Source organism: Hyperolius riggenbachi, chromosome 9, assembly GCF_040937935.1.
Source record: "Hyperolius riggenbachi isolate aHypRig1 chromosome 9, aHypRig1.pri, whole genome shotgun sequence".
Taxonomy (NCBI): domain Eukaryota; kingdom Metazoa; phylum Chordata; class Amphibia; order Anura; family Hyperoliidae; genus Hyperolius; species Hyperolius riggenbachi.
The window spans coordinates 251,630,068-251,656,726 of NC_090654.1; the positions used below are offsets into that span (position 1 = coordinate 251,630,068).

The window sequence follows — 26,659 nt, forward strand, 5'->3', positions numbered from 1 at the left end:
TAAAAGACATTTTCGCCCTTGAAACTTAAAAATCGATTTTCTCAAAAACTATAAGGTCTTTTTGAAAAACATTTTTTCCTCTTATTCCCACTGATCCCCTTAATATACCCTGTGAATTTGGTGTTCCTAAATTTTAAGCAGGCTTTGCTATTAACCGTTAAAGTCGGCGGGTTTTTAAATGTATATATTTTTCCTTTGAAACTTTAACATCGATTTTCTCAAAAACTATAAGGTCTTTTTGAAAAAAAAATTTTCCTCTTATTCCTTCTGATCTCCTTAATATATTCTCCAAATTTGAGACTCTTAGCACTTAAGGGGGCTTTGCTATTAACCCTTAAAGTCGGCGGCTTTTTTATATTATACGGGAGCGTAATATTACGCGATTACGGCAGACTGTGTAATTTCAATGGGAGTTTACTGTCTTACGCGTAATTTGTTACGCGTAAAACGTAACCCCACGGTCTACGCGTAATGAATTACGCGTAATACCGTAACCTTACACGTAACGCTTACGGTGCATTTGTAGTGAATTACGATGCGTAATTACGCTAATGCGTAATTTCGGCCCAGCACTGGTTATGCCCCTGTGGAGGAGGAAAGAACCTGCCCCTGTTACTGCAGACTAAAGGTGGCCATTAACAGTCCAATTTCTAGTGACAAATCATTAGAGCGATTAGAAATTCTGATCAGAAGAAAAATCGTTCACTACACCATCAACCACCCATTCTTTGCTTCCTATCTATCACAACCAGTAAGAAAATCCAAATTTTGGTTTGACAAAAATCAAATCGGAACAACTATTTTAATAATCATTCAGAATCAATTGTGCCCATCAACTGAGATTATTTACAACCAATCCGATCAGAATTTCTGATTGCTCAAACTATTTTTCGCTAGAAATTGGACCGTTAGTGGCCACCTTTAGATGTTATCAGTCACAGTTTCTCTCACTTGCTATACCAGCTTGCCAGCTCCTAGAGGCAGGGATGTCAATCTCCAATCCTCAAGGGCCGAGTTCCTCAAACATTTTTGGCACGGCTCAAATTAATTGAGGGGGACCAAATCAGGAAAGGTGTAGTTCAACAAGAGAAACACATTTCTCTATTTATCAGTCCACCTTCAACACAATCATGCATTTGGACCCCAAGGACTGGAGTTGACACCTGTGACTTATGCCTGTCACCTTGGCGGTGTCTACACAGTGTGTGTGTGTGGGGGGAGGGGCTACTTCAGGGAGGTGGGAAGGCAAAAAGGTGATCTCTATTCTCTACTGGAAAAAAAAGGGGGGGGGGGGAGTGACATTAACTTCAGCTTCAGAAAGAAGAAGTGTAAATGGAAACCTTGGCAAATGTTCAAATTTCCTTGTATTCAGCTGCTGATAACTATCCAGAGTTGGATAGGTAGGTGATACTTCTTATTAGCCATCAGTTCATATTTTTTTTATATGGAGTTTCAACCCACTTTAAGTTTGACGACATTTGCTGTCTGCTTGTTTTAGGTGTGTGATTCAGACACTACTGATGCATGATGCAAAACCTATGTTTTGTTGTTTTTTGGATTATATTAATGGCAAGCCAGGTGTTTTCTATTACAATAATGATTTCAGTCCGGATTTTGAGGAGGTTAGTGATTTACTGACTATTGAGTGTAACGTTTCCATGGACCTGAAGATAGTTGAATAAGATATGACATTAAAGTAATGGAGGTTGAAATATAAACGTTTCCCTTTCTGATGATTAATGGCAGGACACATATTTTGGAATTTATGTATAGGTGGTCTGCTTTTACTAAATCTTATACATCATTAATGTATTCTTAATTATATTTATTATTTATGTAATGTTCTAATTTATTACATGCATGTATTTATTTGGAACCTGTTATTCATATATTTTATTTGGTATGTATTACATGTATCGTAATTATTATGGATTATGGTATTGATTTTTAAATACAATATTGATTAACGTAATGATACCCAGTACACCTACCTAATTTATCAGATATGGCGGTTTATAAAATTTACAATAGCAATCATGCCGTCACAAAAAAATGAAGTTAGTATTGTTCATTTAATTATATTTATCCTGATTAACATATCTTTTAATTTACATTACTTATTTTAGTTTTACTGTGTGTTGGATAAACATACTGATTGTCAATTGTATGAATCCATTCAGAAGAGATGTTTGGTTGTGTTATTAAAATATGAACATTTGTAAAAATGTGAATGTGTCACATTTTGGCTCACAGTTAGCCCTTTAGTACAGTCTAAAGGGGCATACAGACATGCGACTAAAGTCGTTGGTAACGAACGACTAACGATCGTTTATAACGACGATCGTTACAAAATAACCGCTAACGATCGTTAAGGGTAACGATCAGCGACTGAAGTCGTTGCAAACTGGAAATCCGTCCTGGCGGATTTTTTGTAACGACGATCGTTAGCAAAAGTACGTGTGTATGCTGATCGTTACAAAAACGATCGTTCGTTAAGTACCGTACATGCGCAGACAGAGAAAGAGAGACAGAGAGATGTATATAGATATATGTATATAGATATATGTATATAGATATATATATATGTATATATAGATGTAGATAGATGTATAGAGATATATAGATATATGTTGACATAGATAGAGATAGATCTATCTATATCTCTCTCTCCCTGTGTGTATATATATATATATATATATATATATATATATATATATATATATATATATATATCTCTGTACGCAACTTCCTCTTTCCTACTGGCCATTAACAATGACGTTCGTTCCGGGTTCATTGATCTGAATAACGTTTAGCATACTAGATGCGCTGCATCATACGTTCGTCACTTCCGCATCGTTCGTTCGGAAACGATCTGATCGTTTCCCACTTTCAACACCTCTTTACTAACGACCTTTTCATTTCTCTCCTTAATTGATCGTTCGTCGTTGCTTACGAACGATCGTTATCGCATGTCTGTACGTAGCTTAAAGGTGGCCCCACACCATACATTTTTTTTTTTAACTTTGATTCGATTTGAGAATTTTGATCCAATTTTCCGATTGATTGGAAATTTCGATCAGACTCTTCGAGGTACCACACACACATTTTCGAGATTGCCGCAATTTTGGGATAAAATATCGTAAACTCCTAAAACATTGGTTGGTTTGAAAAATCAAGAATAATGAACTGAATAGTTATATACAATTCTTGATAAAATTGGTTTGAATTTTCCAAACTGTCCAATCTCAAAAAAATCGGAAAAAAACTCTGGAAATTTGATCAGACTTCTCTATCAAATACCAAAAGGCTTCCGATTTTATGGGACAACCGATCATATTTATCAAATTGGTTTAAAATTGGAACCAGGCATGAGCTCCGGATGAAATCCGAATGGGTTTCATTCGGATTTCAGCCAGATAATTAGTGCAGCTGAGTGGGTGGGCGAGGGGGGGTGGGGGGTGGTTAAACTTACCCAGCAGCTGTCTTCTTTAACCCATCGCGTCTCATGCTGCGTTCCAATTTGCGGTCACGTGACTACCACTGCTCCCTCCTTCCGGGTTGAAGGAGGAGGCGTAGTAGTCACGTGACAGCTGCTGGGTAAGTTTAACCCCGCCCACCCACTCAGCTGCACTAAATATCTGGATGAAATCAGAATGAAACCAATTTGGATTTCATCTGGAGCTCATCCCTGATTGGAACATTTAATAGTATGGTGTGTGGCCACCTTAAGGCTCCGTTCACACTTGAAATCGCAAATCGCTAGCAATTAGCACTAGCATTTTATGCAGACGATTTTTATGAGATTAACGAGTATATATCACTGGACATTTTCGCAATTAGCAATTGAAATACATTGGAATCACAATCACTCAAAAAACGCAAAAAAATGCTGCACGTAGCACATTTTGCATTTAGTGATAATCGCGAATCACTGCCGATCGCAGCAGTGAGATCACTGCCATATAGTTAACATTGCGCTAGCATTTTAAAAAGCGCCCGTGATCACCGGCGATTAGTGGTAAATGCACGCTAATCATCTAAGTGTGAATGGGCCCTTACAGTGAATCCTAGATATTAAACATAAATACATATTGGTATATTGATCAAAAACCCATAGTCTAAGCAAAATTGATTGTAATAAAGGGATGAAATTCAGGGTTCAAAATCTACAAAAACAATGCCACAGCACGGATAACTGACATATAAAAAATAACTTTTATTATTCATACATATAAAACACACCTCCAAACCCCCATAATTAAATGCCCGCTAATAGGGTACTACCAGTGAGAGTCCCACAGTGTGCAATGTAATATTGTAAAAAAGGTGAACATAATCACCTAAACACCTGGTCTGAGGCCTCTGATGAAAATCATCCATGCAAATATGTCCATCAAACGAAGTATATCGATATATATCAGTAAAATACTGGTTGAATATCAACGAAAAATGATGATGATCCAGAACTTGAAAAAGTCCATGTACTATGTGCCTATTCTGCTATAATGCACAAATCACCATATAAACGGCTTTAGCTGGTGTAGGATTCATGAATTATTGTCCATATCCTGCCAACTGTGCCTTTTTGTGTAAAGCCATGAGTATAACAGAGCCAAAAAACAATTAGAACGGTCTTACCATATTTGCCACCCTTTCGCAGTGGAATCGCTGGATGCTTCCAGTAAATTATAAACAGACCTTGCTTCACCGCTCTGGCGACGTCTCACCTTGCGGTTATCAGAGCTCCATGTTGTACTCTCGGCTGCCTTAATAAGGTAGATGCAGCCCCAGTCGGTGTGAAAGTCATCACGGTCCCACTGTTCAGGCACTGTAGCAGCACATCCCAAGCGTGCAGTGTGGGGCTGTCACACGTGTCACCGGACACGCCGGTTTTCTCAAGAAGTCTTGATGAATCCTACACCAGCTAAGGCCGTTTATATGGTGATTTGTGCATTATAGCAGAATAGGCAAATAGTACAAGGACTTTTGAAAGTTCTGGATCATCATCATTTTTCATTGATATATAACCAGTATTTTACTGATATATATCGATATACTTCTTTTGATGGACATATTTGCATGGATGATTTTCATCAGAGGCCTCAGACCAGGTGTTTAGGCGATTATGTTCGCCTTTTTCAATATTACAGTGCGCACTGTGGGACTCTCACTGGTAGTACCCTATTAGAGGGCATTTTATTATGGGGGTTTGTAGGTGTGTTTTATATGTATGAATAATAAAAGTTATTTTTTTATATGTCAGTTATCCGTGCTGTGGCATCGTTTTTGTAGATTTTGAACACTCTGAATTTCATCCCTTTATTACAATCAATTTTGCCTAAATATTAAACAGATAGAAAAAAATCTGCAATCAACTTACTACCAAAGCAGTTCCTGAGATGCAGAGAGGCAATAACTATGAAAGTCTCTGTTTTTGGATAACACAGCGCATAATCCAGGGAGATTTCAAATGGATTATCCATCCGGCCAATTTCAGTGGTCAGCATCTTCCAGGGAGACCTGTTGTTCAGAGCAGAGTACAAAATCACACATTGTTAGCAAGCCCACTCTAAGCTATTTGGCAACAAAGCAGCATAGTATGTCAGGCAGAACAAGGGATGTATATATCCGACAATGTAAGGCTTGTCACAGCTCCGGACAGCAAGGTGGCTGCAGGCAGTTCTCATTGTGCTGAACAAAGCCGTAGGAAATGGATTTCCATACTGCTGCTACCCTCATTATCCTCCTTGGCGGTTAATTTTTTTTTTCCTTATTAAAAAAATCCTTTTTTTTTTTTATTTATTTTTTTTGTTTCATGTAAAGCTACCAGAGCGGTAGCTTCATGAAACACCACTAGAGGGCGCATGTGGCCCTCTAGTCCGATCGTCGCCGGCATCTATAGCAAACAGGGGAACGCGTATATAACGCGTTCCCCTGTTTGGCTTCTCCTGTCGCCATGGCGACGATCGGGATGACGTCATGGACGTCAGCCGACGTCCTGACGTCAGGCTCACCCGATCCAGCCCATAGCGCTGCCCGGAACTCATTGATCCGGGCAGCGCAGGGCTCTGGCGGGGGGGGCCCTCTTCAGCCGCTGCGTGCGGCCGATCGCCGCAGAGCGGCGGCGATCAAGCTGTGCGCGCGGCTAGCAAAGTGCTGGCTGCGCGCACAGCAATTTACAGCACAGAAATCGCCCCACCAGGGGCTGAGATCTCCCCCTGTGCGGCATAGCCCGAGCTCAGCTCGGGCTTACCGCCAGGGAGGTTATACAACTAGCAGCGCTGTCACATGATGATTGACAAAGAACTTACTGAGATGTCAGCTCTGCATACAATAAAGTTGGAAACCATATTATTTGGAAATTAGCAAAAGGCGCTTTATTCTCCTATACAAATGCAGCAATGTTACTGTGGGTCAATGGTAGAGTACAGTTAGTTCCTAAGGGCCAAGTTCTCCTCTTGGTGGACATACTTCATTTCTAAAAGGGGATGTTTAGTTATTTTTTTTGTTTTGTTTAACCTTTAGTAGCTAAAGCAATCAGCAGGATGTGGAAGTTGCCATACTATTTCCTTTTAAACAATGCCAACTGCCTGTATGTCCTTTTCATCTTCTCTCGCCATTGCTTTAAAGTGTATGGAGCTCTCATGTACCGAAGTACATGAAATGAATCTCCCCTAAGGGAGGTCTGTAAATGGAATGTGCTGTAGAGGGGGTGGGCGGGACCTGGCAGGCATCATTTAAGGGGCTGCTCTCTAGCCCCTTGTCCTCATGCTGGCATCCATCTTCTCTGGGGGACCTGCAGCTGCAAGTTCGAAGTACCAGGTGTCGAGTGCTGCATTATGTGGCCGAGAGTGCCCAACACAGATGGGAGCTTAAATATGCAGCATCTGCAGGTTTCCCCAGAGAAGATGGATGTCAGCATAACGACAGGGGGCTAGGGAGCAGCCCCAAAGGTAAGTAGTGCCTCCCTCTCACGGCACACTCTAATTACAAACCTCCCTACAGGAAAGTATATTTGATACGTATATTCCGGCATATAAGACGACCCCCAACTTTTCCAGTTAAAATATAGAGTTTGGGATATACTCGCTGTATAAGACTACCCCTCTTCCAACGCACACCAAATAAAAATTAAAAAAGCATCATATACTGGTGCTATGTATGAACAGATCAGTGTTCTCTTCACGCCCTTTTAGCCGGGTGCTCCACCCGGCTAGTTTTGGTAAGCACCCGGCTGTTATCGGCTCACCTCCTACTATGTTGTAAGCAGAATTAAGCAGAGAAGCGCCAGTCCTGCATTCTCTCATCTCTCCCCACCTGGCTACTTTTTCAAACCACCCAGCTACTTTTTCATGCCACCCAGCTGGAAAAAAATTATGGGGAGAACACTGCATATACTGGTGCTGTACTGTATGTGGTACCCAGTATATAACAGTGTATAGGCCGTTCGACTGGTTGGATTGGTCAACTCTCCCTCTCCCTAAGTGGATTGGTCAGTTCTCCTTGTCTACATGTTTATCAGAGCGATATGGAAGAATAGATTGCACTGTGCCCATAAAATACGCCTCTTTCACCAGTCTGGTCCACCCTTGTATCCTATTTACCTTCTTTTCTGCCTGTAGAGTCGGTAACAGGATAGGGCATATCACCCGGCATCAATGACACCCGGCGAATAAGACGACCCCTGACTTTTTAGATGATTTTCAAGGGTTAAAAAGTAGTCTTATACGCCAGAGTATGTTGGTAAACAGGTGCTTAGTGCACTTTGAAGGAATCCTGGAGTTTCTGGGTGTTGCAGATGCTTCTGGATGGTCCTGATCCCCCGCTGCTGTGCAGGACCCCTCCAAACATATTGGACAAGGGCTTGTCAGATGTGTTCTGAAGGCCACGCTCCCCGCCCGTGTACGAGCATGGCCGTATTCACACTGTGGCCACACTTGTACACAGAAGGGAGCAAGGCAGCAAACTAGATGAGAGACTCAGCCAGCAGCAGTATGTCTGAGGAGGACACAAAAAGCATACCTCCCAACATTTTGAGATAAGAAAGATGGACACTTTAACCTTCCTGGCGGTAAGCCCGAGCTGAGCTCGGGCTATGCCGCGCAGGAAGATATCTCAGCCCCTGATGGAGCGATTTGCTCCATTTAAAATGCTGTACGCGCAGCTAGCACTTTGCTAGCCGCGCGTACAGCTTGATCGCCGCCGCTCTGCGGCGATCGCCCGTACGCAGCGGCGCAAGAGGGGCCCCCCCCCACCAGAGCCCTGCGCTGCCCGGACCAATGAGTTCCGGGCAGCGCTATGGGCTGGATCGGAGGTGTCTGACGTCAGGACGTCGGCTGACGTCCATGACGTCATTCCGATCGTCGCCATGGCGACAGGAGAAGCCAAACAGGGGAGCGCGTTATATACGCGTTCCCCTGTTTGCTATTGATGCCGGCGACGATCGCACTAGAGGGACACATGCGCCCTCTAGTGGTGTTTCATGTAGCTACCACTCTGGTAGCTTTACATGAAACACAAAAAAAAAAATTAAAAAAAAAAGGATTTTTGCCATTTTGGCAAAAAAAATTAACCGCCAGGAGGGTTAAGACACGCCCATGTCACATTTCTTACCACTCCCCCCTCATCATTCATATCAATGAGAATTCAGAAGCAGAAGATGTAGTTTTATCATTCAAACCACACTGCTCCTTGTCTAGTATCATTAGTTCATATCACTGCCATTGCCCAGGACCCTCTTGAAGTTTGCCTCCAAGCTCCTCTTCAAGCACGAGAGTGGCTGTGCTGCACCTGTGGAAGTATTACTGCACATCCGTGGTTGTACTCGCTCAGTACAGCCGTGCTCTCTGCCATTTACAAGCACAGCCATACTGTGCCTGTTGGATATTTTCTGGTGGTCCACGCTTGGCAACGGTGGGGACAAGGAGGACACAGGAAGCCTCTGGAGAATTCAGAGGCTTCCCTCTTTGTAGGTAAGTCTCTGTTTTTTATGTTAAAATTCACTTTATGTATACTTTAAGAGAAGATGGACTGACTACAGATAACTTTCCACATTCCTGTTTCTTTTATTTAGCTGCCAATGCATCTTCTTTTACTGTGAGCCTGGTGAGAAATTCCAGGTGGCAATTGATATTTATTATATAGCTAAGAAATATATACAACTGGCTAAACACCCGGGTATGTATTTGGTTGTTCTTGGATCTGGCCACTTTTTCTAACCTTGAGAAACAGTCAATCAATGATCAAGTTTGTGAGCTTTGGGGTCCATGGCATCAATAATGTGAGAATGTAAGCAGTCCCCCACCCTCATTTACCCTCCTTTACAGCACCAGACTGCGTTCTAGACCACTGAGAATTGCCAGCGACCCCTCTCACCCAGGTCACTGTTTCTTCAACCTGCTCTCATCAGGCCGGAGCATATGGGCCATTTCTACTCGAACCCCTAGACACAGGAACTCCTTTTTTCCCTCGACTGTCAGCCTCCTGAACTCTCTTCACATACTGCCCCCACAAGCTGCGGCTAACCAGCCAACCTGCCCACAAGACTAACTGATCAGACTTTTTGTGTCACTTCTTGTGAACTTTTTGTATGATATATACTGTGCTTTTTGGTTTTATTAATTGCATCTTGTGAACCTATTTTCTGTTTGTATCCTCTACTTGAAATTTGTATTGTGCCAAACCCGATTCCAGGCAGGACCCAGTCATGCTTGGCGAAATAAACAATGCTGATTCTGAGTTAAAATGTTCCCATTGAAATCAAGCAAACAAATCTGATTGGCCGTTTGTGGCTCCTTCCCTTTTGTTTAAATTTGAACCCCAGTCACCCAATGACCGACTAGCATTTTGAGGCCCCAGCCATTAACAATGTAAGAATGACAGCAATTTGTATTATTCCCCTAGAAAACCAATAGGTGACTTTTGATTAGCTGTTCTAGGCTTCAGCCACTTTCCTGAATATTAATCCTAGTCACCCAGTGACCAACTGTGCCAAGTTTGAAAACCATGTGATTAACAGTCTAAGAATGGCTGCAGTTTGCATTTTCCCATTCAAAATGAATGGCGGAAATTAGATTAACTGTTTTATGCTCCACCCACTTTCCCTGAATTGTTAACTCCGGCCATCAAGTGACCAACTGTGCCAAGTATGGGGACTCTGGTTTTAATACTGTGAGAATGGCAGCCTTTTACATTTTCCCTTTGATGTGAATGGGTACAATTTTATTGGCTATTTGTGGTTCCATCCAGGTGTTTGGGAAGGAGGTGGGGGGTGTGAGACCCCCTGAACATATCTTCCTGAGTAGTAAGGTATCGGAATACCAAGTTTCATTGAAATCAGTCAAGGCGTTTGAGTGATGTCGACACACACATCCAATTTTATATATATGGATTAGACAAAGCAGACAGAATAAAGGAATCAACAAACAAGTCAACATAAATGACCCCAGAATTCCCCAAAGATCTGCACCCATCCGATAAGAAGGTAGGATTTAGAAGTGTGGAATTTAAAGACATCTTCAGTGTTTGATTAGCTTGATTTTAGTCTTTCTTGGCACTCGGATGGATTTTAGCACAGGGAGAAGTGCCAAGGAAAAAGTCTGAGTTAGACAAAGTGTCCTATGAATATTAATCCTCGCAAACAAAGTTGATTACACAACAGCCTGGAAAATTCAGACTAAAGTATATTTTCTCTGACAGCTGCACCAATCTCTTCTTTCAGTCAACAAAAAGGCAATTACACTCTAATCTAAACAAGGTTCTTGTACAAACACTCTAACACTCTAATCAACCATACTCATAATTACCAACTCATTAACATATTGCATGCGCAAGCAAAACGACAGACTGAACGACATGTCCCAATTCAACACTAGTATGTCATTCAAATGATGTTGTACTGCATGACATCAGCCCAACAGTCGCAAGAGTTGATCTGCTCGATGGATCAGGCAAACCTCCTGTTATCAGTTGCCCATCTACTTGTTTGCCAAGCTATCACATGCCTGATTGTCGTCAAACAGACCAAAATCAGAACACAATCAGGCAGTTTGGATGAGCATGTGTACAGGCCTTAAAGGGACCCCGAACAGTAAAAATAAATGGAATCGCTACTTACCTGGGGCTTTCTCCCACCCACCGTAGGTCGGGAGGACCCCTGGCTCCTCTCCCGGTCCCTCCGCCGCATACAGCACTGGCGATACCCGGGCCGGGTGTAGGGCTGCTGCTTCAGTATCTCGGTCTCCTCGCGTCATCACGCCGCCCGCTTCGCGTCATCACGCTGGCCGGTGTGACAGGACTGCGCATGCGCGGTGAAACCATGCATGTGCAGTACTGTCACGCCGGCCGGCGTGATGACGCGAAGAGATTTATTTTTACTGCTCGGGGTCCCTTTAAAGTGTAACTGTCAGGCATAAAATTAAAAATCAATTCTTTATTTTTAACTAGTAAACAAGTAATAAGGATGCTGACCAGGCAATCCAAAAGTTAAAATCACTATTACTTTTCTTGTTGATAAAACATCATTCCCCAGTTTACCTGACTCTTATTTAGTACACACAAAAAGTAAGTTGCAGGGCATGCTGGGTTGTCCTTTTTTGCGTCTCTACTTCCCCTCATGCACCCTGATTGGCTGAAGCCTCTTTCCCTCCTGTTTCCCCCTCCCACACCTCTGTTCCTCTCTGATTGGCCAATATTTCTCATGCTGAGAAAATGTACTTTCTATAGTGAAGGGCGGGCAAATCAGGCAGAGAAGAGTAATGCTAGGTACACACCATCCATTTTTTCTGCAGATAGATGGTTTGATAGATAAATTCCATCATGTCCGATATTATTTCCGATCAGTTTTTCTGGTCGATTTCTCATAGAAGTGAATGGAAATTGATAAGAAAAGATAAGTGAATCGAGCGGAAAATCGAGCGGAGAATAGTTTTAAATTGAAAATCGACCGAAAAAACGCATCGTGTGTACCTAGCATCAAGCCTCATCTACACGGTACAATTTTCCATCAGATAGACGGATCTATTAGATAGATCAATAAGAAACTGCATCGTGCGGAGACATCCAAATTGTTTCAGATCAATTTTGCGATAGATTTTGCTTTGATAAGTACCCTAAATCAATTGCAAAATCTAACGCAATCCGATTGGAAATTATCTAATAGATCCATCTAATACCGTATTTCTCCTAAAGTTAGACCTACCCCGAAAGTAAGGCCTAGCTTATATTTCAAGCGTGCTTGAAATATAAGCCCTACTCCGAAATTAAGACCTAGCTGGGGGAAGCTTTGTGTATAGGGAGGTGTGTGGTCTCTTACCGCACCTCCCTTGTGGCTGCGTCCCCCTCCGTTCCTAGTAATTCCTCCGGTGGCGGCGGCATTGTAATTAATCTGTGAAAGCGCCCTTTGACCCTCACGCAGTACGCTAGGTCGGGCTCTGCGCTGGCGCTCTCTACCCTGTCATCATGTGTGCCCAGCTGATGCGTCCCAGGGGCACATTGATTCAATGTGCGCCTGGGACGCATCAGCCGGGCGCACATGATGACAGGAAGAGAGTGCCAGCGCAGAGCCCGACCTAGCGTACTGCGTGAGGGTCAAAGGGCGCCCTCAAAGATTAATTACAATGCCGCCGCCACCGCCGGAGGAATTACTAGGAACGGAGGGGGACGCAGCCACAAGGGAGTTGCGGTAAGAGCCTCCCCATACACACAGCGTCTAGCCCCTCCCACCCCTGAAAATAAGCCCTAGCACTAATTTTCTCCCCAAAAAGAATATAAGACAGTGTCTTATATTCAGGGAAAGACGGTAGTTCCGATCAGGCAGAAAATTGTACCGTGTAGATGAGGCTTTAGGGAGGAAATAACATCAGGATTGGCTTCAAAATAGCCACCGTTAAAATGGGAAATGCTAAGAAGGATGTTCTCTTTTTTTACTGTAGAAAAATCACTAAAATCCAAATGTGGACATTGCAATACATATGTTATGTAAGTAGAGCAAGTATTTATCTACATATTTCTGGATAACCTTGATGGATGGATGCCTTTTGTCAACCACACTATGTAACTAAATATAAAGAGCTGAATTCACTCCCACTTTGAGTTCAGCTGATCAGCGCAGAGTTAGAGCCGGTTCGTACTATGCCGGAGTGGCTGCATATTCGTATAATATGGACATGCGGTACTACTATGGCTGTCTTTGGCAGTCCTGTAGCACCTACTTTACTTGGGTGCAAATACATCCTATTCTATAGCAACACACTTACGGTATGAAAAAATTGAGCAGGTTGGGTTTGTGTGTTGCAGAACAGACCCTTTGCCATAGAATAGCATGGGCCCATTCTACGTCTCCATTGATGAGCTGCCTCAGGGGTTTCTGGAAAGGCTACAAAGGCCCTGGCCTTGAGTGGCTGCACCCGAAGGGTGTGGCTAGACATTAAAAGGGGCTGCTGAATAGGGAAGAGAATCCAGCAAATGGAAAAAGGAGGCTGCAAATATGGAGCAACACATGGAAGAGGGGAGATGCTGCTCAAGGGATCCATAAATGAAAGAGAGGGGCTGCTGTATATGGATGTAACCCACAGCGCTGGTCACGGAATGGGAGGGGGCTGCTGCACACAGGAGGCAGCAACAAGAAAATTGACCTTGGGGCGTAAAAAATATAAATCCAGCTTTAAAGACTCTATGGGTGAGGCCATAAGCAACAGAAGACATTTTACTGTATATTTTTATATTTTATCTGTATAGTTCTATCTAAAATATGCTGTATTTTCTTTCTTAGGCAGAAGGGAAAGTAAAGAAAGGTATAAAAGGCTGGGAAACGGTCTAGACGTAAATGTGAACCAATAGGATTTACTTATGTTAAGCTACTCAAAAATACAAAGAACAAACTCTGCAAAATAACTTGAAAAGATGTTCAGATTGCCCATGAGTATTTCCATTACAATAAATTACTTTAAAAGCAGTCTCTGATACAGCTGAAAATGACAAAGTAGTGGCGGATCTGGATAGGCGCAGGAGACCTGTTAAGTGCTGCATTGTGCTCATCCTGACCTGTGCTCAGAAGACAGAATATGAATATCAAGTGCTAACAGCCATATTGGCTCTGCGGCCTTCAGAGGATGACACAATTTACTGGAAAAGCCTCTGGCGATAACAGAAAATGCACAAACAAGATCTAAAATGAGTGAAGAATTGGCTATGTGTGCAATAAATCCCCATCCTACTGCAGTGGTACATATAAAAACTCTTATTTACTGAAAAGTGAAATATAATAACTTTACCAACTTTATATATACACACACATATATATATATATATATATATATATATATATATATATATATATATATATATATATATATATATATATATATATATACACACACACACACACACACACACACAAAACATTGAAAGCCAAAGCGCATAAGCTTATCTCAGATAAGTACATAGTGATGTGTTACAGGGGAAAAAGTTATGTGAAATGCCAGATTAAATATGTGGCTTTTCAGATGTAATTTAAAAGTCTCCAGGGTTGGAGCTTTCTTGATTGGGTATGGCAAGACGTTCCAAAGGGTAAGGGAAGCATGACAGAAGGATCTGTCTCAAAAAGGTTTTTAGTTACTTGGGGGCATTGGTCAAGTAATTAGATCTGTTTGATCAGTGGTTATGGGAGGTGTGGTGCAGTTGCTACTGAACTTGCAATGAAAACTGAAATTGCAATGAAAAATAATTGTAATGAGGTAGACAGCTGTGCATCACATATAAATAAGGCACATGTGTATTCTTCTGTTTTAGGTACTACTCCCCTCTCCCCATTCCCCCAGATCTGATGGGAAGTGTAGCGTAACCACAACAAGATAGCTGATTCTTTGGTGAAATGCACCAGAGAGCTGTTAGCCAGTGTTTGGGTAGCGTGGGTGAAAAAAAACAACAGACATTCATGTGCTGCTTCAGCAGATTTATGAGTAGCCCCAGACCTGGATTTACCTCACAGGAGTCTATAGGCACAGATGTCCTGGCACCCTACACATCACCCTCCATGAACCTACAAACCCCCACCGAACTGCACCGCACCGCACGTGTGCTGGATGTCCCAGCTGTCACTTCTCCCTTACTTACTTTGACCTTCATAGATAGCTACAGGTGTCCTTTAGCATTAAGTAGCCAGAGGTACCCTCAGTATTAAGTAGCTAGTGGTACCCCCCAAGTATTTGGCAGCTAGAGGTGCCCCCAGGCTGAAGGGAGTCAGTGGAATGCCGAGAGCTGGGTGAGTAACCTCTCATTTACACTCCACTCGGGACTCTGAATAGGGAAGGAGAGAGGAAGCCGCCTTTTCATCATCAGGCACCTGTAGGCATGTGCCTACAGTGCCTTATGGTAAATCCGGCCCTGAGTAGCACAGAAACTTTAAAAGTGTTGTGTTACCAGTGGTGAAACAGTAGGGGATGCAGAGGTAGCGACCACACCAGGGCCCCTGGACCAGAGCCTCCTTCAACTGCATTATTACCTCTTTTATGGTGCTAAGCTGGTAATGATCACCACTATTTGTGCTTTGATTAGTTGTAATTATGAATAAACTGTTTTCCTCCCCAGCCTACACATCACTGATGCTGCAGATGCTCTTGGCAGGCTTTGGTGCTCCATATCAATTGTTAGAGCGCCTGAGGAAGCCCAGTAACTACGCCAGACCTTAAAGAGACTCTGTAACAAAATTTTCAGCCTTATTTCTTCTATCCTATAAGTTCCTATACCTGTTCTAATGTGGTCTGTGTTACTGCAGCCTTTTCTAGTTGCACAGTGGCTGTGTTATCTCTGTTATATGAACTAATCTCTCCTGTCGGCTCTGTCGGGCTCAGCCTGGAATGTGTGGAATGTGCTGCACTGCTTGTCATTGGCAGAAGCTATACACACCCTCTCCAAGCTCTGTATGAGTTAGAGACTGAGCTACTCTCAAGCCTATCATCACACTCTAGTTAGAAGCCATTTTGTTTGTAAGCACTGCCTAAAAATGTCAACTACAAGCCAGGATTGCAGCAGGGAGTGGCAGAAACAGCACAGAGGGGCCCAGGAGAACATAATGAATAGAATGGTATGCTTTTTACTGTAAGAATTTTAGAGTACAGATTCTCTTTAAAAGACACCTAAAGTGAGAGGGAGATGAAGGTGGTCATAGTCACATGACCATCACTATTTGTAAAACACACTTGATTAGGTATTTTAAACTGTCGATAAGCTGCCCTTGGTAATCCTTGGCCCTCCCAAAGCTGTGCAAGATCCAAACACTCTTCATAGCTACCAGACCCCTGGGGGGATAGTAATATGTAGCTGCAGGACTCTTGTCTTCAAAAAGTATTTTAAATAGCTTCTGGCTTTCAACATCTCTGAGACACCCAAACAACACTGACAACGAGAAAGTAAAATTACACCTATACACATTTTTTTTTAACATAAAAAGACCTACAATTACATTTGAAATTAACCCCTTAGCACCCACACTCTCCAGTAGTTACCCAATAAAACGTTTGTAAAAAAAAAAACAAAAAAAAACAAAACAAAACATTGTTACCTTAGTGACTGAACTTTTTTAATATTTATGTCGAGGGTATATTAATGTTACTTTTTAAATTATAGGCTTGTAATTAGTGATGGATGCAAACCTGAAAAAATGCACCTTTATTTAAGTAAAATATTAGTACCATACATTGTACTAGGGAAATATTTTAAATGTCGCAATAACCGGGACAAATGGGCAAATAAACTGTGTAGGTTTTATCCACAGTAGAGCGTTTTATTTTTAAACTAGAATGGTTGAAATCTTAGAAATAATGATTTTTTTCAATTTTTTTACTATTCCCATTAAAATGCAGTTAGAATAAAATAAGTACCACCCAAAGAAAGCCTAATTGGTGGTGAAAAAAAAGTCTAAGTAGAGTTTAAGGGGAAAACCCCCTTGGAGGTGAAGTGGTTATTCACCTCCAATTTGGCCACAAGATGTTCCTGCACATAACTTTCCTCTGCGTACTATTAGTACACAAAAAGGAAGTAATGCGTGGACGTGTAAGTATCATTTTTTGTGAATGACCGGACCATCTCATTGATGCCAGCAATCATTGACACAGGGACTTAGATCATAGAGTGGGAACTGCATGCAGAACGAGTGCGGGAGCGAGCAGGAGTGCGCGGCAGCAAGGGACGAGTATCTAATCCCCTGGGAGGTGAAGAGGGATTTTGCAGGGGCGTAGATACTTCTCCCGGGGGAGGGCAAGTGGTTAATATGTCCTTGTGATAGATCAGTGTGTGTGTCTCTGTGAATTTATGTGAACATACTGTATATAGGTTGAACTTATTATTATTTAGTACTTATATAAGCCATCATCTACCACAGCACTTTACAGAGTGTTTATATAGTTTTGTCCCTAACTGGCCCTCAGAGGAGCCCATGGTCCAATCCCTACCATAGTCATGTGTCCATTGCAGTATAGTGCCAATTTTAGATGGAAACCAATTAGCTTTTCTGTATGTTTTGGGGATATGGGAGGAAACCAGACTGCTCGGAGGAACCCCACATAGACACAGGGAGAACATACAAACTCCATGCAGATAGTGCCCTGGCTGGCTCGAAGAAGTGACTGGAAGCAGGGACCCATAGCTGCAAGGCGAGAGTACCATCCGCTAAGCCAACATGCTGCCAACACCTACATGCTGCTATACATGTATTCTTGAGTAGAAGAGACTGCACATGATAACTAGAGAAAAATAGTGGCATTGAAGTGCGTCTCTCACAATGGCCCTTAAAAATGAATACCACATTATCTTGTGAAAGTCAATTATTCAGGTTGAAAGATTCTAAAGGCAGCTGTCAAAGCGAAGACTAAAAAGTGTTCCAAGGCAATACAAATACAACCATTGCAAAAAATGGTGTAAAACAGTATAAATGTCTTTGAGTTATCAAGAACTAAAAGATTCATGACACCACCCAAATACTACCGTCTAAACATAAATATTTTCTAGAGGACAGCAAAAAGTTGGCAGCGCTCCTAACTAGGCTGCAACTGAAATGAAACCAACAGAGGTGTGCAGTGCTCCCCCACCCCCCCGGGACTTAAATTACACACCTTAAATAACAATAACTGACAGCAACACTGCATGGAGAAATGCTAGCACAGGCTTCCAGTATCCGTAGTTTCAGATGCTGCACATCTCGTATCTTCACAGCATGGACAATTGCCTTCAGATGACCCCAAAGATAAAAGTCTAAGGGGGTCAGAGCGGGAGACCTTGGGGGCCATTCAACTGGCCCACGACGATCAATCCACTTTCCAGGAAACTGTTCATCTATGAATGCTCGGAGCTGACACCCATAATGTGGTGATGCACCATCTTGATGGAAAAACTCAGGGAACGTGCCAGCTTCAGTGCATAAAGAGGGCAACACATCATCATGTAGCAATTTCGCATATCCAGTGACCTTGAGGTTTCCATTGATGAAGAATGGCCCCATTATCTTTGTAGCCCATATACCACACCGTCATCTGAAGGCAATTGTCAATGCTGTGAAGATATGAGATGTGCAGCACCTGAAACTACGGATACTGGAAGCCTGTCCTAGCATTTCTCCTGCGGTGTTGCTATCAGTGTGTGAAGAGTGGGAGAAGAGGGTTGCATTGACAATCCAACACAATGGGCAGCACATTGAACACATTTTATAAGTGGTCAGAAACTTGTAAATAACTCATGAAAGAATAATGTTACGTTAAAACCAAGCACACCATTGTTTTTCACGTGAAATTCCCAATAAGTTTGATGTGTCACATGACCCTCTTCCTATTGAAAAAACAAAAGTTGGATTAAAAATGGCTGACTTCAAAATGGCCACCATGGTCACCACCAATCTTGAAAAGTTTCCCCCCTCACATATACTAATGTGCCACAAGCAAGAAGTTAATATCACCAACCATTCCCATTTTATTAAGGTGTATCCATATAAATGGCCCACCCTATATATAAATTGAATGCAAACTGATACACATGAATGCAGCTAGCCACAGGTAGGCTTGCATTTTTGTACAACTGGAGGTAATGGCAGCACTTTCAAATGCAGGCTGCACCCAAATTGACCAGCTGCATAGATGTGCAGATCCCAATACACGGGGAGATTACACAACTTGTATTCAAAACAGATGCAGTGAATGAAGGACGTTAGCTTCCAAAAACAGTTTGCTCACAGATTGCTTAGTTCTAGACTCTTCCACCACGATGAGGGGTCCCCACAGAAGAGACCTAACCACTAATTAACAATAAAAAACATAGTGTAAACCTGGGGCATCTAGCCATAAAACGGTCTACACATTTTCTAGAGAACAGCAAAAAAAAGTTGGCAGCACTCCTAATCAGGATGCAACTGAAATTAAACCGACAGAGGTTTGCAGCGCCCCTCAGAGGCTTAAATACATACCTTGAATTCAAGGTGAGTTTTTGGGAACTATTCATCATGGTGGAAGAATCTAGTACTAAACAACGAGAAAACGAGAGAGAACACCGAGAGCCCAATATAGTGCAGTATGTACTGGATTGATGTGGGTGATGAGAGGCAAGTATGTAAAGTAATACTCACAAACATGGTTAAACTACTAAGGCAACCACTGTAAATGCAGGTGGGGGTAGATTAGACCTGTCCCCTCTCTGGATTAAAGCTGGCCACTAACGGTCCAATTTCTAGCGAAAAATCGTTCGAGCGATCAGAAATTCTGATCGGACGAAAAATCGTTCACTACACCATCAACTAACCTATCTTTGCTTCCTATCTATCACGACCACCAAGAAAATCCAAATTTTCGTTCGACGAAAATTCATTCGGGCGACATCTTTTTCACTCGTTCATAATCGATTGTGTCCACCAATGGAGATTATTTACAACCAATCTGATCAGAATTTCTGATCGCTCGAACGATTTTTCGCTAGAAATTGGACCGTTAGTGGCCAGCTTAAAGGTGGCCACTAACGGTCCAATTTCTAGCGAAAAATCGTTTGAGCGATCAGAAATTGTGATCGGACGAAAAATCGTTCACTACACCATCAACTAACCAATCATTGCTTCCTATCTATCACGACCACCAAGAAAATCCAAATTTTCGTTCGCCGAAAATTCATTCGGGCAACATTTTTTTCACTCATTCATAATCGATTGTGTCCACCAATGGAGATTATTTACAACCAATCCGATCAGAATTTCTGATCGCTCGAACGATTTTTCGCTAGAAATTGGACAGTTAGTGGCCAGCTTAAGAAGTTGCTCTTTGTACATCTGGAAACAAGGGGTTAACCATGGGTGGACTCGAACAATGTGGAAATGAACAGAGGCGCCAAAAGGATAAAAGTAGCTAAAACATTTTTTTTTTAAATGGGGGAGGCAGTGGTGGACTTACCCCCTTCAAGCTGACACACAAAAACAGGTTGATATTAGATCAACAAGCAAATGTATTCATATATACATTCCAAAGAGTCATCGCAACGCATTTCGCAGGTGTGGCCCTGCTCCATCAGGCAATAGGGGATGGAGCATACAGCAACAAGTGTCTATGTCTCAGCCTAGCGCCTCTGTGAGTACAGTACTTAACAAATCTGCACACAAACTGCTTTTTGGAAGCTAACACCCTCCATTCACTGCATTTGTTTTGAATGCAAGTTGTGTAATCTGCCCGTGTATTGTGCTCTGCACATCTATGCAGCTCGTCAATATGGGTGCGGCCTGCATTTGGAAGCGCTGCATAAATATAAATACTGGCTTTAATTCACCAAGACACATTCAATAAAAAATAATGTAGCCCCTGATGAGTCATGAGGGTGTGACGAAACTAGTCGGGCGGAGCTTGGAGGATGAGGAAGCGCGTCAGCGATGGCGGCGGCCTGTGTGTGAGAGACGCTAGGGCAGACTGCTAAGGAAAAGACTCGGCGGTGCCCACCGGAGGGGCAGCGGGGGAGAGCCCGTTCTTTTAAACTCTATGGGCCTGATTCACAAAGCGGTGATAACTCAGTTATCACGCCTAAAAGACTTTAGGCGTGATAACCTTTGCACCACCTAGTTATCACCGATTTGTGCTGCTCTTCGCGCGAAGCTCCCGCGCGCAAAGTTTTGCGCGCCACCGCGCGCAAAGTCTCATAGGGCTTAATGGACGCTGCGCGCGAAGCGGGGGCGTTGCGCGCGCATGAAGCGGTTGCGCGCGGAAAATTCACGCGAGTTTCTTCTTATCATGCTAAACTGAGTTTAGGCGTGATAAAGGGCTTTTCACTCGCGTGCAAACACTTTGCACCGCATTGTGAATCAGGCCCTATGTGATGTAACATCGGAAGAGACATGTGAGTGCATTTTTATAATAAATCTTAAAGTTTTTAAAATGGTATCACGCTATGAGAATTTTTACTCCTGTCTGAGGTAATACACACTGAGTGACGTCATACTGAGGTGAAGCCCGAATCCTGATGTACCGAGGAGACAAGGTATAATAAAGCGATTTGCAACCCATCTAACAGAGGTTGTAATAGGAGGGTGAGTTTGTTCCCCGACGGGTGCCCTGGTGGTGGAATTGAACTGTTCCTATGATTGTGATTGAAGGCATGTACATCTATTTAATGAAGAATGATCTGATACAAGGATGTTTATGGACTTGTGAGCTGTTTTGCGCTGTATTCATATATCTAAAGTTGTACTGTGGACTGCAATCCAAGAATTAAGCGCACTCAGGGCGATTTGCTCTTACTAGAATATACTGCAGCGCTTTTGGTGTATATATTTTTAATAAAAAATAATGGGTAGGTGAACGACTGCATTAGCGGTTTAGATATTTTCTGAATGCACTAAGATTTTCCCGCATGCCGTAATAGTTTGGTAATTTACAGAAAAAAACTGCATGATAGTTCACTAGGATTTTTACCTCATGCAGTATTTATTACGGTATTTGATGGATTATTGCAGCGCATGGAAAATATGTGAAAGGTGTGACCAACTTTAGACCAAATTTTTTTCTTTATTATATTATACTGACAAGTGCAAATCCAAGGTGCATACAATTAACATGAAATTTGTATCAGTTAAAATCAATCAGTATCTTATTATCCATTTTTAATTACTACATAATAATATTGTGAAACTACGGGTTGGGGATTTCTTTGGAGAGCAGCCATCTAAAGAAGAATCCCTGACAGATCCCCAAGGAAACGGTGTTCTCAACTTGTCTATTACTGTGGTTGCCTTTCAGAAACCCAGGTTTGTAGTTTTTCACTAAAACCAAAATATATGCAGCTTGAAAATGAGCCAAACAAATCCTGCTGGGGTAAAATTCTCTTGTTCCATTTTCAAGCTACGTAAATTTGCACACAAAATTTGCATAATCTTGCATCAATTCCAAATCTTTTGCATCTCACTGACCATCCCTACTCAGGAGTTGAAGTCGACGGACTGGAAACACGCAGAAGAATAAGGATCAGGCAGGGAGGGGGATTTGTGCATCAACATTTTTGGATAATAAAACCCCTGTGTCTCTGTGTCCTGTCCCTGTGTGTGTGTCCGTGCTTCCAGACTTGACAGTTTGCTATCTGTGAACCTCATTGCATTGTGGGAAATAACAGCTTTTTCCGACTGCCAAGCAAGCAACATCTCCCTGCGTGCATATACTGCAGCGGTGGAGGCCAGGCGAGCAGGACACATCTGTGCTCGTGTTGCTGGGGGGGGGGGGGGGGGGGGGAGGGGGTATGGGGTGATGGGGGGAAACCTGTAGCCTAGCGCCCATTTTTTAATGGACAGGCTTTTTTTTACTAGTTTTTGGATAAAAACACTGGTAATTTATTATAATGATATTAGTCCACTGGATTTCAGTCAGCCCCCACAGAAGTTAAAGAGAAACTCCGACCAAAAATTGAACTTTGTCTTAATCAGTAGCTGATACCCCCTTTTACATGAGAAATCTATTCCTTTTCACAAACAGACCATCAGGTGGCGCTGTATGACTGTTATTGCGGTGAAACCCCGCCCACAAGAAACCCCTCCCACAAGAAAAGTTCGAACTTTTGGCAGTTTCCTGTCTGTGAACCTTGTTGCATTGTGGAAAATAGCTGTTTACAGCTGTTTCCAACTGCCAAAAACCATGCAGCAGTTACATCACCTGCCAACAGTAAAATGTTCACTGGAGTTCCTCTTTAATGCTGTCCTATTTCTGTAACTGCAGAAGCAAAACTGCTACCACAACTGTATCTTAGACAAGTATTTAGTTGCAGCTGACAGTACATTCTATTTTCCCTGGAAGAGGTGCGTGTGTGGCCAGCCTGTAAGCGATCTTCCACACTCTGTGCCTCCAAGGCTGTGTAGCACACTGAGCTCTTACTTGACGGACTTGTCATTTATTCCTGGAAAACGGAAGCCCGGCGATTCCAGAGAAGCATGTCAATGGAATTAATTTAGAAAGTGTATTATATTACCGGGGGCACGCGGACAGAATGTAATAACATTTACCTGCCGGTAGACGTCTATTTTAATTATTGGAAAGGTTTCCATAAATAACCTGAAAGGATAGGTTTACTATAGGACAGGAACGTCATGTTTTGATTTATAGACAAGGTCTGTTTAGAGGAGATCTTTAAACAGAGATCACCTGCAAGCTGGAATAGCTAATGGAAGCATTAGGCTTCCAATCCAAACAAGAGATATATTTAAAGTTAATGAAGTACAGTAGAGTCCCAGTTGTGCCGAACTCTACTAACCAGCACTCTCAACCAACCGACACAAACCAATACTCACAGTGGTGAAGGCCAACAGGGATGTGCTCACGGGTAGTTAGCTACTCTAATTTGTGATTTTAATGAAGCTTAATTGCCTCAGGTGTGTGCATGGGAGACCAGGGGGTTAATTACCCAGATGCCCGCCGCTTCTATGCGTATCACACTCTCGCACACGTCCAATGGGACGTGTTCCACGGCCAATTTGATGTTGGTTATACAAGTTTTTCTACGAACGATTGTTTACTGCTGGCACTTAGTTTTTTTGTTTTTTTTTATGCAGCCTTTGGGCGGTTTCCAGATAATTGTTTGTGTCACAGCCTGGTTTTTAATTGTGACATGCAAAATCCGCATGCAGCGCATAGGGTGTGATGCGCATGGGGTGTGATGGGCTGCTGTGACCCGGCGATCTATGCGTATCTCTATGCGGCCCAGCCTCCCTCCATGTGGAGGTGTGGCTGGCTATGACGTCGGAGGGGAGGGAATTTTCCTCCCAGTTTGACTGGCGTGTGGGGATGGCGGCAGACTGGTTGCTTGGCAACCATCATGTGACCAGGGGAGGTTTGACGGCGACGCCGTCTGGCCTATCATGGTTCACTCCATACGTGGATGCGCCAATCAGAGCGCATCAGGAGCGGCCAGCAGCGGAGAGGTGTGACGTAGCGCCCGGTGAGAGACTCTCACGGGTGCTTGTCACATTCATCCACACAGTGCACCACGGGAGAGGCGGGATATCCGCCCTTTGCTTGTCGCAGGGATAATCAGGATGGTCAGCAATTTGGGGACATGGACTGGTGTCATGCATCATAGGTACTATGCAGCTTATGTACAGTTTGGCTATGACACGCAGCGTGAACAGCTTATGACAATAAGATGCTTGCTCTTTATGAAGATGTAATGTGTTTACATATGCTAATGATGATATGTTTGAATTTAGGGGGTGGGACCATGTATTGAGCTGTTTGCTTATTAGGTTGCACTGTCAGTCTACACGTTGTTACCATTCTGTACTGTTTTACCTTGACAAAGGGGACCCCACGGGGCCCCGAAACGAGTCGTCGGTTTATGGAGTGGACTTGTGTCACGTTGGTTGAATAAACATTGATTTTGGATCATTTGAGTGTGCGGACCTTCCCGATTTTTGCCACGGCCAAAGGAGGAAGTGCGCGGTAGAGAGTTGTGGAATGCGTCCCATTGGACACGTGCGAGAGCGTGATACGCATAGAAGCAGAGGATATCTGGGTAATTAACCCCCTGTCTCCCATGCACACACCTGAGGCAATTAAGCCTCATTAGAATCATGAATTTGAGTAGCTAACTACTCGTAACTACTCGTGAGCACATCCCTGAAGGCCAACTCCTTAGGCTATTTGTGGGCTCTGCTTTGCTTAAAGAATACCCAAAGTGACATGTGACTGACTGGGCCAGTGTCTTCTGGGCATGCATTGGCGTATGTGCCCACATGATCAACATGCACCAACATGTACGTCGTCGACCGATCGGGGGGCGCGATACTTCAGAGGCTGCCACTTGGACCCGGGAGAACACCGGAGCTGTGGCGAGGGACACGCGTGACTTCTAGGGCCTGGAAGAAGTCCCAGGTAAGTAAAGCTAGTATTTATCAGTCGCTTCATATAGCATTTAGAATTCAAGAGGGAGAATCGCACACCACTTTTTTTCTGTAGAGGTGCTGAACCAATAAATACAGCAAAACCATCGGGAAGGTCCGCACACTCACATAAACCAAAGTCCAGGTTTATTCAAACAACGTGACACAAGTCCACTCCATATACCGACGATTCGTTTCGGGGCCCGTGGGGTCCCCTTTGTCAAGGTAACAGTACAGAATGGCAACGTTACCATTCTGTACTGTGTTACCTTGACAAAGGGGACCTCACGGGGCCCCGAAACAAATCGCCGGTATATGGAGTGGACTTGTGTCACGTTGTTTGAATAAACCTGGACTTTAGTTTATGTGAGTGTGCGGACCTTCCCGATCATATAGCATTTAGGTTGTACTTTTGAAGGATACCCGAAGTGACATGTGACAAGATGAGATAGACATGGGTATGTACAGTGCCTAGCACACAAATAACTATGTTGCATTCCTTTTTTCTTTCTCTGCCTGAAATAGTTTAATATCAGGTATGTAAGTGGCTGACTCAGTCCTGACTCAGACAGGAAGTGACTACACTACAGTGTGACCCTCATTGAGATCTGCTGAGATTCCCAGCAGCCTATGGGACAAATCACAGATTCATTTATAGCAGCCCTGATATGGAAAGAATGGGCTGATATCTATAGGACTTGACAAACCAAGCAAAGGCTATAAGACACAGAACATTTATATCTCGCTTTTCTCCTGGCAGACTCAAAGCGCCAGAGCTGCAGCCACTAGGACGCACTCTATAGGCAGTAACAGTGTTAGGGAGACTTGCCTAAGGTCTCCTGCTGAATAGGTGCTGGCTTACTTAACAGGCAGAGCCGAGATTCGAACTCAGGTCGCTTGTGTCAGAGGCAGAGCCCTTAACCATTACACTATCCAGCACTTCTTTAACACTTTAACACTGCTGAAAATTGATATTGAAACAAAGGTGACCCGTCAATATGACAGAAAAGAGACGGACTGAGGACGGTCTAGACACTTATAAAGCAATATACGCCAATGGACCTATTAAAGGGACACTGAGCAGCACTCTAAAATTGGCAAAGTAACTTACCCAGGGCTTCCTCCAGCCTCTCACAGTCGGTGAAGTCCCTCGGTGTCCTCCAGGCTCCCTCTATTCTGCCCCCAGTGGCTCTGTTAGAGCAGTGACTTGAGCCAAAAGTCATGTGCAATTGAATGAGCCGCATGTGCACACAGCACTTACGGCGACGGGCGTGTTAGCGGTACGGG

At 43.1% G+C, this 26,659-nt stretch overlaps 1 protein-coding gene across 3 annotated transcripts in view; it reads right to left on the reverse strand.

Moving 5' to 3' along the window:
• Nucleotides 1-26,659, reverse strand: part of LTK (leukocyte receptor tyrosine kinase) — a 334,656-nt gene that overhangs the window by 121,729 nt on the left and 186,268 nt on the right. For all 3 annotated transcript variants that reach the window (XM_068254290.1, XM_068254289.1, XM_068254288.1), the window contains one exon: nucleotides 5,381-5,520. In XM_068254290.1, the coding sequence (XP_068110391.1) occupies nucleotides 5,381-5,520 (140 nt within the window). The remainder of the gene's footprint in view (nucleotides 1-5,380; nucleotides 5,521-26,659) is intronic.